General features: G+C 37.6%; 1 protein-coding gene across 2 annotated transcripts in view; it reads right to left on the bottom strand.

The window, feature by feature from the left end:
• The window catches only part of LOC138043363 (lipopolysaccharide-binding protein-like), a 56778-nt gene that overhangs the window by 4960 nt on the left and 39318 nt on the right, over positions 1-12500 (bottom strand). For both annotated transcript variants that reach the window (XM_068889596.1, XM_068889595.1), the window contains 2 exons: positions 10069-10105; positions 9876-9948 (listed from right to left, as the gene is read on the bottom strand). In XM_068889596.1, the coding sequence (XP_068745697.1) occupies positions 9876-9948; positions 10069-10105 (110 nt within the window). The remainder of the gene's footprint in view (positions 1-9875; positions 9949-10068; positions 10106-12500) is intronic.

Genomic DNA, 12500 nt, shown 5'->3' with positions numbered 1-12500 from the left:
ACCACTAAAAAAACGATCCTTTAGAAGTGGCCAAAAAAACGTGTAGAAACGTATTCCTCGTCTAATGCAGCAACACAAAACCCCGAGGAAAGGGTGAAAATAATTTAAAAAGCACATAATTAAAAAGGTAAAAAAACAGGGAGACTGACTGACCTAGAATGACCTAAGAGGCCTTTTGCAACAAACGATCACATGGTGCAAAATCCGCCATGCTAGAGGGAAAGCTCATTATTATTCCCCCACTGGGACATTGAAACAAAGAGACCTGAACCAGTCGAGCTTGACCTGCCTTTGTTCTAATATCCCAGTGGGGGAATAATAATGAGCGTGCCCTCCAGCATGGCGAATTTTGTACCATGTGAACGTTTGTTGCAAAAGGCCTAGTTCCCCGCCAAAACCGTTAAATACCCTAAACTAATCCCGTCACTCCCCGCCAGCCTCTCCATCGTGTCGTCAGAATATCAATTTCTGACTAATTCATTCAGTCATTCAATCGTCAGAAATGATATTTAGGCTTGAGACTCTTAATGAGGAGCATTTCGTAGACTGAGCAATCAAATTTGCTCTGGCACTTAGATTGGTATTAAACTGGTATTTTTTCAAAAGATCTTTACTACCGTGAGCTTGCAAAAAAATTGCCGAATTTTTATGTTGAGCAATGCATTGGTGAAGGTGTTGGGCTGTATACCAACATAATCTGCATCGCACAGATCGCGCTCATTGTTAAGCGCACGTCATGCATCGCAGACCACGAAGGTAAACAAACATGGCATCGAGCCAGTGTTTTGAATCCTCCCTCGGGCAAAGGGCCGCTTTGCGTCTGTAACCTCCATCAGGACACAAGGTCTTCTCAAAAATGTCACGCAATGACGTGACAGTGCGAATAGAGTACTTCGCAGCGATTTTACTCTCTTGAATGCTCGGTGACCCCCATTTTTCTTTCCGTAGATCACTTCCTTTCCTGATTTTGTCCATTTTAAGGACGTTCGCGCGAAAATGTTCTAACATTGAATTTTTTCTGCAAATTATACCACTGAAAGATGATGAGTTAGTGATGTCAGAAATGTAAACAAAATGGGGGATCACCGACTTCGTTTTGGAGAGAACTTGTCCGGAAGAACACCCTAAATCTGAAAAAATCCGGCTTCTTTAGCAAATAAGGCCACAGTGTCTGTAAGCCCAAAAAGATTACAGTTACATCTTTGAAAGTGAAATGTTCTCTACCAAACTTTGTTTAAGTGGATCAATCAAGTGAATTTAGTTAACTGTTGACGTTCCTTAAGGAACAATTTCGCATTTAGCGAGTTTTATGCGCCTTGCAGCGGCTAGATGGCAGGATTCCATATCCCGAGGACAGAGATCTTGAAATTGATTTTTTGTTCATTTTTTGGACAATGTGGAGATAATTGTAAATAAAATCTGTTTCTGAAAAGAAAAGTAGGGGTCACGGATCATCCAAGATCGTTAAATCCAAGCAAAGCTATAGCATCTGCCCTATCATTGTTCATTTTAGTACTTAGTGCGCGCGTTCGATGGATGACGTGGCATGTGAATTTGCGTGCGCTGTAAGGATGCGCAGTAGCAATGGGTGCGAACGTCCTTAACAAAAAAACAAAAAAACTCTGTATGTGAGAAGTTACAAATATTTCGCATTTTATGCTCTCGTGCCACCGACGTTTTCTTTCTTAGACGAGTATGTATCCTTTTTCAAGGTTTATTTCACCTCGGAAAAGGACATCAGCTGCAAAAGTTTATTTAGTTATATTAGTTATGTTGAACTGAGTACGTTACCCTGATCTAAATTTCACTAATGTAGCTTTTCTTATTGCTGACAGTTGTAAGCTAACATCGTCTTAAAATAACTCAAGCTTCTAAAAATGCACCTCAGTATCTCGAAAAAGAGCAGAGTGACCCCATTTTTTTTTGGCCTATTTGGATATTTGGCAAAAAGTATATCATTACCTTTCTGCATGGCAAGTTTTAAAAAAATCTGTAAGGGGGAACATTTGTTTATTATTTTAAATGTGATCCGGCATGCGATGCAGATTGTGTTGGGTATACAACCCGAAAACGTCACCAACGCATTGCTGAACACAAAATTTCGGCAATTGGTTGACATATTTTGCAAGCTTATGGTAGTAAAAATCATTTGAAAGAATACCAATTTAAGGTCTTAAGAAAGTGCCAAGGAAAATTTGATTGCTTAAGCCTGGTTTTCACTAGCAACGCAAGCAAAATGGCAAGCACAAGCGCAAGCATAAGAGCGCTAACCCTTAATTCACCGTGAAAACGGGGTTGAGGCAAGCATAGGCACAAGAGCAAGAACCAGCATAAAGATCAATTTTTTTCCTTTTCCTTGTGCTTGCCCTTACGTTTGCGTTCGATAGCGTCGTGTGAAAACGAAACGCAGCGTAAACTTGAGGAAATTTGCTACGTCTGGCCAACTAAAGCACTCGTTCCAGATTCTCCGCGTCTGAGCATTTGAACAAAATGGAATGGCGGATGCCGTGGGTGTTATTATATGCTTGTGCTTGTGCTTGCGTCGCTAGTGAAAACCAGGCTTAAGCGGATTAACTTAATCCAGGATTAGCGTAAACTTTTGTTTCGTGTTTTCAACTTTTTGGTGAAAGTTTCTTTTGCTTATTTTTGTTGTTCAAGATTGACTTCTTCTAATGTACAGTTTTGCCGAAAATCAGCCTTGAACAGTATCTGAAGGTAGAGAAATTAACTCCTTGGTTAATATTTTAACCAGGGATTAGCCTAATTTGAATACCCAGACGGACTCCATACGTGCCAAACTTTTTCTTTAATTGTCATTGTTCCTTTCTTTCATCATACAGGTTCTTTTAGTATTTACAGTTTGCAATTTTCAAATATTTTTGACTTGACAATGGCGTTTAGCTAGCATCGAAACGTCGTCGTTTTTAAACAAAGTTTTAGTATTTTTAAGAATGTTTAGATATGTTCTATAACAGTGACGATGACGATGAGAATGGCAATGGAAAGCAAATGCCATTAACAATGGCAATGGCAACAACAATTCCATCAACACTTGCAATGGCGATGGTGATGGCAATGGCAATGGCAATGACAGTGCAAACAACACTTCCATTAGCGATGGTGATGGCGATGGCAATGGCAATAACAATGGCAATGGCAATGGCAATGACAGTGGAAACAAGAATTTCATTAGCGATGGCGATGGTGATGGCAATGGCAATAATGGCAACCGCAGCGATGGTGATGGCAATGGCAATGGCAATAACAATGCCAATGGCAATAACAATGCCAATGGCAATGGCAATGACAGTGGAAACAAAAATTTCATTAGCGATGTCAATGGCAATGGCAATGGCAAAAATAGCACTCATCGAGAGTAGAGATAGAATAAGGATTCAAACTGTCGGTTGTGCTTGAAGGCTGACAAGACTGAGTTATCTCACTCGTCCCTTGAGAAATATGCAGAAAGAAAGAAATCTAGGCAGTTAGTAATATAAGTGGTATGAACATCACCATAGATATTTTCAAAGACGACTCAGGCAGCAAGAATGATAGGGTACTAAGTGTGAGAAGACCAGAATTTGTGTCACTAAAGAAGAACGGGAACGTTAAGCTTTCTTATAAACATTGATCGTTACGATAATCTCCTAACGGATTTAATTCCCCTTCGCGGATGTGGACCCTTCCGTTTTACAGCTTATTTATTTAACTGTTTATAGATACAGAGTTAGACTTTGGATCGGGGAAACTTGAGGAAAAGACTTAAATCAGTTAATTTGTTCTTCAAAAGCATTGGCGGCGGTATTTCGCAAAGTATGTAAATGCGAATTTTAAATCCTTTCTGACTTGGAATTCATAGGACTGTCGTATAGTATTTTTAATAAGGAAAAAGAAAAGAAAAGTCAGACTAAGGCTTCAGTTAAAGTTGTTGAAAGCACGCACTGTGGCTTTTCCGTAGAGTATTGCTTCTTCTTCCATTTGATAGTTTGAGTGGGCGGCGCTTCCACAAAGCAGATGCCACTTTTTGAAGTAACACCTCTTGCTTGGAAGACGCGTTCTTAGAAGTTTACTTGATTACAAGGCTTTAGAAATTTTTCCTTTTTTGTAACCAAACTTGTCAAGTCATAAATTCTCGTATAATTTTCAATAAAGAGAAAAAGCGAATTTAGACTTGAGTTTCAGTAAAAGCTGTTGAAAGCATGTGCTGCAGCAATTTGTAAAGAAGATGCAAATTTTAACTCTTGACTTAGCATTGCTTTTTTTTAAGTTCTTTTTCCTTCAATTGATACCATAAATGGTCGGCGCTTGGTTGACAATTGCTTTCAGAGCAAGCGAAGTTACAGGAAAATCTTCTTCCTGATTAAACTACTTTTTTGTCCACATATAAAATACATTTAAAGCGCTATTTCTGTGGGCAGGAACGATTTATTGATATGAACTTTAACCGGATGAAATAATAATAATAATAATAATAATAATAATAATAATGATGATGATGATGATGATGATGATCATAATAATAATAATAAAAATAATAAAGGTCTTTATTAAAACACTCTAAACAACTAACGCGTTTAGTTACAATGATATAAATTAAGTCATACAGACAAGTAATAAATTAACTAACTAACTAACTAACTAACTAACTAGCTAGAGACTGTCGGTGATCTTGTTACATAATTTCTTGCCTTTCAGGGCAATTATAGTTTCAATGGAAAAGAGCTCATTACAGTAACCAAACTTAAAAGCTCTTTTGAACAGCCTGTCAATACGACCTCCCAAAACGTCCACAGCATACTCCTTGAAAAAGACAAAAACATGGCAGAGCCCATGGGCCTTGGTTTTTAGCTGCCCAAATGAATCGTGCGGGTTTCTGTCAATATAGCCCGTAGCTGCACAACTGCATGTGAGAATTACTACTTATGAAGTAATGATCAAAAATCCGTCAGCCATGTTTGTTATTCTAAATGATTAGTATCCAGTCTCTTGAGAGAAAAAGAAAAGAAAGTCTCAAAAGGAACATGCTTGTCCAGTTCCATATTTTCATTGAGGAAATTTGTTCTGTTCCTTTAAGTAGAAAACTCTCCCCGGTTTTTTCATACAAAATGAAAGCGCCCTAGCACAGAGAAATGGAGAGAACGTTTGTGGACATTTCACAATAATTACATCATGCAACAACTTTGTCCGCCATTTTGAATTAACCACCGCAAAGACCCTGGGAACGAGATCGGTTTGAATTATCGGTTTTATATTCGCGCAGGCGATCAATGTTCTCTTCATCTCTTTTTCGCTTGTTGGACGACCAGAATTGGATCTTTGCGAATCCCTTAACATTTTGTGCGAAATGATGAAAGGGCAGCAATCCACCAAATAAACCCAGTAAGCATCAACAAAATCCGAAGAAAGGGCAACGACAATTCAGGTCAGAACGTCGTCCACGGGAATCACCATTCGTCACAAAGATATACGCCAGTGGCATCAACCTCGAGCGTAGACTTTGCTTCATGGAACCGTTGAAATATCTGGACTCGATACGTTCTAGAGTCACGATCAGGGAGTTCAGAGTCGGTGTTCGAGCAATTCAAAGGAGACGACTAGAGCAAGTAGCATTGGGCAACCCTAAAACCCAGAATCCGGAATCCGGAATCATAATATATAATATAATATATATAAAGAGGGCTGTGAGAATTAAAACATAGCTACACGGTAATTATATATATATATTAATTGTCTTGTGGGGTATTCCATAGTTACTCTAGACTACTCAAAAGCATTTGCATTACTAGCATTTCTCATGGAGCAATATAAAGCTAACATATATGTACATGTACTGTTACATAGTAGAGCTGGCCATCTAAATATACCAACCATATTGAAGTTAATATTGCAATTTCTTCCATCAACACTTCAAGTTTTATTTGATGAGTACTTAATATAGGTCATAACAACACACAAAAAGTCATCTTGGGGAATTTTTATTTCTCAAAACTTTTGTTTTAAGGGGCAATTTTTTGCATGATTGCTCCACATTTTTAAACGGATATGGGAAATCTCACAAAACAGTGCTTTGAGTGCTTTATGCCCAGGAACCCTCAAAAAAAGAGCAAATTTATGAGTGAAATGCAAAAGTTGTTTTGAGTTGTAGCCTTCAAACACTAATTCAGAAATTACCAGTAAGAAATTATGAAAAATTCAACAATAAATAATTATTATTGATTTTATTACATGTACAAAATTGTGGACACTTTCGGAGGTTGTCACAGACTTCCACAAAAGTTTGTAAGGCAGGATATCAAAAGGAATTCCAGCAGGTCAAATTTCCTCAGCTCCCACCATAAGCATTATGTCGAGTCATGAAGCTGACCTTTTAGGGTTTTTATATGTCCATATTTTGCTTCAGGGCAACGTACAGTATTAGGTCTATGGCAGCTAAACAGGGCAGGTGGAGATTGTCTTGAATGGAACTTTTCTAAAAGGTAGGTAACTGTTTTTTTTTAAGGAAGCTCTTGTATTTTTAAAAGTACCGTGGAAACACTACATACACTGCGCACCTGATGTCTCGACCAACAAGATAAGAGACTGTGTGTAAATTTTGTGATGTCTATAAACATAAATGTTGATAGTACATGTATAATAAATATTAAAAACTCGATCATTGTATAATACAATTCAGAAGTTTTCATTGGCCTTGCCATCGTGGTATATGAGCTAATACACCACCATGCTCTACAAAATTATGGAAAGCGTACATGTCAGCTGAAAATCTACAGTTAACAATAACGTCGGTAAGATTTCTCTCTATTTTGGGGGCGTTTTCAATAAAACAATATTATTATTCCATTCACGCTTGTTGGATATGAGATGATTACATGGTATATAGTCAACTTGGCGCTTCGCACCTCGTTGGCTATCTGTCATCTCACTATCGAAATCACTAAACTGTTTGCACCCCGAAAAAAATGACGTAGCAGTAATTTAATTTGAATTTCAACTTGCTCACATGACCATTTGGAGCGCCCCGATTTGTGACGTGTCATTCTTGATGTGAGCGAGGCCGTGGGAAAATAAAGAAACAGACCGCGGCTTGAGAATGTGAACGAGGAATTTTCCACCGTTTGGAAATGATATGAGTGAGCGGAGGGGGAGTTGTTTCAACAGAGTTCAACACGGGAAGTTTTAGAGACATAGGATTAAAGTACAAAATGAGTGGTCTTACAGTTTCAAATATATGGAAGACGAGTTTTGTCAAACAACCGGAAATTACTTCCATCGTCACACAGCTAAGGGTCAACCGAAAAAGCTGGAACAGAACTATAATTATAATTTTATGGTTTAATGCCAGTACAGTACCGACAAATTGTTCAGTCGAATCGATACCGAAGTCCCAAGCCAATGATAAGTTGAGTTTTTATCCGTTGTTGTTGTTTTGGTTTACGTAAATTCGAAGACAAATTCTCTGCAAAAATTATATTGTCAACGTAGCAGTAATTTAATTATCATAATGTCAGTCGTGGAGAACAAATAAACTATTTTCTTTTAGTAATCAAAACTATTTTAAGTACAGTAATGTTGCAAATAAAGTAAAAGATTTAACATTTGACATCTCTTCTAGTTTTGTTCTTATCGGTCGTTGCGGAACATCGAAGGCGGGACAAAACGTCTTCCATATATTTGAAACTGTAAGAAAGACCACTCATTTTGTACTTTAGTCCTATGTCTCTAAAACTTCCCGGGTAGAACTCTGTTGAAACATCTCCCCCTCCGCTCAACTATCAATGACTTCATATCATTTCCAAACGGTGGAAAGTTCGTCCTACACCTTCATCTCAAGCTCGCTCACATCAAGAATGACACTTCACAAATCGGGGCGCTCCAAATGATCACGTGAGCGAGTCAAAATTCAAATGCGATCCATCATTTCTTTTCTGGGTGCAAACAGTAAAGTAGTATCCAATGCATGTTCATGGAATAATCAAATATCATGAAGGAAAATTTGTTTTCGAAACAATGGCCATCACCCAGGTAGAAGTCTTGTAAAGATCTTACCAATATTCTTGTTAGGTTTCTTAATAAGGACTTATCTTACTTCTTAACTAAGACTCTTGCAACAAACTTACAAGATCTTGTAAGATTCCTTCAAAATTCTAACTTGTAAGATACAAGCTTCTTGCAACAATTCCTTTAGCTTCATTATTCAGTTTTACTTACTCAGGAGCATTGGTTATGAATGGCAAAGTGATTTGTTATATCTGTCATCGAAACGAAAATATATAAATTGATTGATTGACTGGTGTGAATCTTTTCCAGGGCCTACATGTACCTCAACCACAAGATGTAGTGCTGAAGGAAATTGTGCATTGAAATTTAATTAGAAGGAATTTCCTGGGATGCAAGAAACAGACAGTGCTGATTGCAAATTGTGATGCAATTGTGAATAATTATTGATGTCTTTGTGTCAAAACGTGGGAGGGTAGAGGTTTCATTACCATTCTGGATACACCTTGTGAACATTATTAGGTCAAACTGTTGTGAATTTGTTCCAGACATCAGGTAATTGTGGCAGAGTCGGACGCCTTCACAATGAACTGGGTAAATACAAGGGAGAGATGTTCAGTGCAACAATCCGTGACTTTTTTGTTCATATACTGTAAGTTAAGAAAGGTTTCACTGGCCCTTAAGTCTGAGGAAATTATTGTCAGTCATCTTTCAGTGGAATACACACGTCTGCGTGTGGCAACAATGATTTAAAGATCAATGTAATTAAACTACTACTCACTTACATGCAGTAAACTTGTTTTGGGAAACTCTGTAGTATTTTCCATCTGAACTGGCGGGTGGCACGCCTCACACAGTTCGATGTAACTTGAAAAGTAGATCTAACCATGCACTTAATTTTGTTATAGTACAGCATTTAAGTATTTCCCAACAGAACTGGCAAGTGGCACACCGCATACGCGCACAAACTAAAAATTAAGTATTGTTTAATTATGAAGACTTGAATATTATGGTAAATTTATTTATTAACAGTGAAACCTTTTAAATATGGTGGATCCATACTATTCTTTAGTGAACAGTACACGTTCATATAGAATAGCAGATTAAAGACAGTTTACTGTAAAACTATCATTGACAGAATGGATATTAATGGTTACATTGTCACACAAGCGGAAATTATGGTTATATTTATTATGATAGAAACATATCAAACATGTACAATTTTCCTTTAAATGTTAGAATTTTTAACATTTGATAGACGGTGTTACATTAGGATGTTGGGAGTTAAAATAAAAAAATAATAATAAAGTAGCTGTTTTTCATGTGACATTTACAGGCTCTCTTATTCGATTTACATGATATTTACAGTCTCCCTTATTCAATTTACGTGATATTTTCAGGAACCCTTACTTGATTTACATGATATTCACAGGCTCCTTTATTCAATTTACATCATATTTACAGGCTCCCTTCTTCTATTTTCATGATATTTACGAGATCCTTTATTCGATTTACATGATATTTATAAGCTGCTTTATTCAATTCACATAATATTTACAGGTTTCTTTTTAGGATTCACATGATTTTCTACAGGCTCATTTATTCAATTTACATGATATTTACAGGTTCCCTTTTTAGATTTACATGGTCTTATGTCCCTGCTTTTAGAAATTGACATAATAGCGGAGCTCCGCGCGCGCCGAAGGCGCGCGCGCGCGGAGCACCATGGTTAAAATATGGTAACCCATCGATGTGAGAATATTTGGTTTTATAGCCATGACGTCGATGACGTCATGGCTATAAAACCAAAATTTCTCGCATTGATGCGTTACCATATTTTCTTAACTATGGAGCTCCGCTATAACTTCGTCATAACTCACCGTTCAAATAAGCCAAAAATTGCCAAGAATGAACAACCTGTTCCACAAACGTCTGAAGGCGTGAAATGTTCGACTGGAGAAAAAAGTAATTGATAAATAACGCATTGTTCGATCCCCGTATGAATGAATAAATTAATTATTTATAATTTATTGCATTTTTGATGCGATTTTACTTTACGAAAATTGTACCAACCTTTTCCATTCCTGGACGAAAAAGCCGTACTTGAGTCCTGGTTTACGAAAAACAAACAAATTCATACATACATACATACATACATACTTTATTGCAACTCCCTAAAAAGGGTTTTTCAGTTACAAGTTAAAAAAAAAATACAAAGAACAATAATTGATATATAAATAATAAGAATAAATAAGCAATTGATTAATACAAATCTAAATTATGTGTTTTCCTAAATAGATGAAATTAAGTTAAAAGTAATTGTTTGGTCAATTTCGATTTAAAGGCCTTTACAGAATTTACATTTTTAAGATCATTACTTAGCTTATTCCATAGTTTGGCTCCACGGTATGAAAAAGAACGCTGACCGGTGGCTAATCTGCCTCTCAAAATGTTCAAATGGTTGCTCTGTCTTGTATTTGTAATATTAGTTTGAGAGCGAAATGTAAATTTTTCTGCCAGATAATCAGGGACGAGATTGTGAATACATTTAAAAATCATTATTACATCATTTAGATAGAGTCTATCGCAGACAGGCAGCCAATTAAGAGATCTGATGCCTTGTGAAATATGATCGAACTTTCGGAGTCCCAATACAATACGAGCCGCGAAATTCTGAACCAATTGGAGTTTCTTAATATTGGAACAACTAGTGTTAGGCCAAACCGTCGAACAGTACAAGAGTTTACTAAAAATAAAACAAAATCAATGTCTTCTTATCTACTAGGTGCTTGATTCTGTTTATTTGGATCAGTTTGTGTAGACAGTTGGAAGCGGTTTTGGTAATATGATCATTATAGGTTAGTGACTGGTCAATGTAGATACCAAGATCCTTGGCAACAGTAACAAGAGTGATTTCTTTTCCAAGCATTGAGACAGGTACTGAAGGCAGCCGTCTTAGGAGTTGTGGTACGCCAATAAACAGGACTTTGGTCTTATCTGGGTTTATTAGTAAAGAATTTCGACAACACCAGCTGCAGATGTTATTGAGGTCCTCATTCAGATTGGCAATGGCAGTATTTATGTTGGGAGAAGGAAATGATAAATAAAGTTTACTATCATCAACATAGCAGGCCGATTTGCAGTGTTCAGGGACAGATAGCAGATCATTCACATAGTGAACAGAACTGGACACAGTATGGATCCCTGGGGAACTCCATATTTCAGTGGAAGTGGATCGGAGACTGAGTCGTGGATCCGTACTCTTTGGTAGCGATCAGTGAGATAACTATGAAACCAGTCCAGGCTTGGAGAGGAGATACCAAGTTCGTGGAGTTTCTGTAATAAGATGTCATGACGGATACTATCAAAGGCCTTTGACATGTCAAGTAGCACAATAACAGAGACCTTTTTATCGTCCATTGCTCTCAACAAGTCATCGGTAACACAGAGAAGGGCTGTTTCCGTGGAATGGAGCTTACGGTTACCACTCTGGGTTTTAGCTAATTTGTTGTTTGCAGATAAGAAATCAACAAACTGTCTATGAGCCAGGCGCTCAGACACCTTTGATAACACAGGCAAAAGAGAGATAGGTCTATGATTGCATGGTTCTTCAGAATCACCTGACTTTAGGACTGGAGTTACCTCAGCAATTTTCCATGACCTTGCAAAGGTTTTAGTGTTGAAGGAATTGTTCATAATGGTTGTTATCGCCGGAAGACTTGCTGCCAGACTATCTTTGAGTACTCGAACAGAAACTTTATCATAGCCAGGTGCTTTGTTGGAAGCGAAGCCCCTAATAACAGATTCGACATCCTTATCTGACACAGCATGAAATTGAAATATTTCAGGACATTCATCAGGTGTTGGCACTGCAGTTATAGGATTAATATCAAAGTTATGTTCAGTAGCAAGGTCACTAGCTTTCTGGGCAGTGACACATCCCACAGACGTGAAATAGTCGTTAAATTTATTTGCCAAAGCAACCGGGTTATCAGGTGCATTAGGACGACGATGTTTTTTCCTTGGCAGGCAGTATTTTATGATCTTCCATATCGCATTGGTATTTCCACTACACTTCAGTAGTTCCTGATCTTACATGAGCTTTTTCTGCAAATCTGAGCTCACGCTTGACTTCCTGTCTAAAAAATCGATATGCATTCCAGTGAAGGCGGTCATTTGACTAGCACTTTTGTGCCATTGATCTCGTGTCTTCATTAATTGGCGAATTTCAGTCGTAACAAATGGATTTGGTCTGGCCTTGATCTTAACTCTCTTTATTGGGGCATGAACATCCAAGATATCTGTGAACAAGGCATTAAATGTGTCCACTTGGTCATCAAAATCATCAAATATGGATATCATGTGGAAGGGCACAAATGCCAAATCCTCGCAGAATCGCTCAACATTATAGCCAACGTAACTCCTGATAGTAACATACGAGGACTTCAGTCGAGGGGTCGTCAGCGTCAAAGTTACAATACTAGGTAGACCAGATGATGATCGCT

Source organism: Montipora capricornis, chromosome 3, assembly GCF_036669925.1.
Source record: "Montipora capricornis isolate CH-2021 chromosome 3, ASM3666992v2, whole genome shotgun sequence".
In the NCBI taxonomy this organism is placed as follows: domain Eukaryota; kingdom Metazoa; phylum Cnidaria; class Anthozoa; order Scleractinia; family Acroporidae; genus Montipora; species Montipora capricornis.
This window is presented reverse-complemented; position numbering and strand designations above follow the sequence as displayed.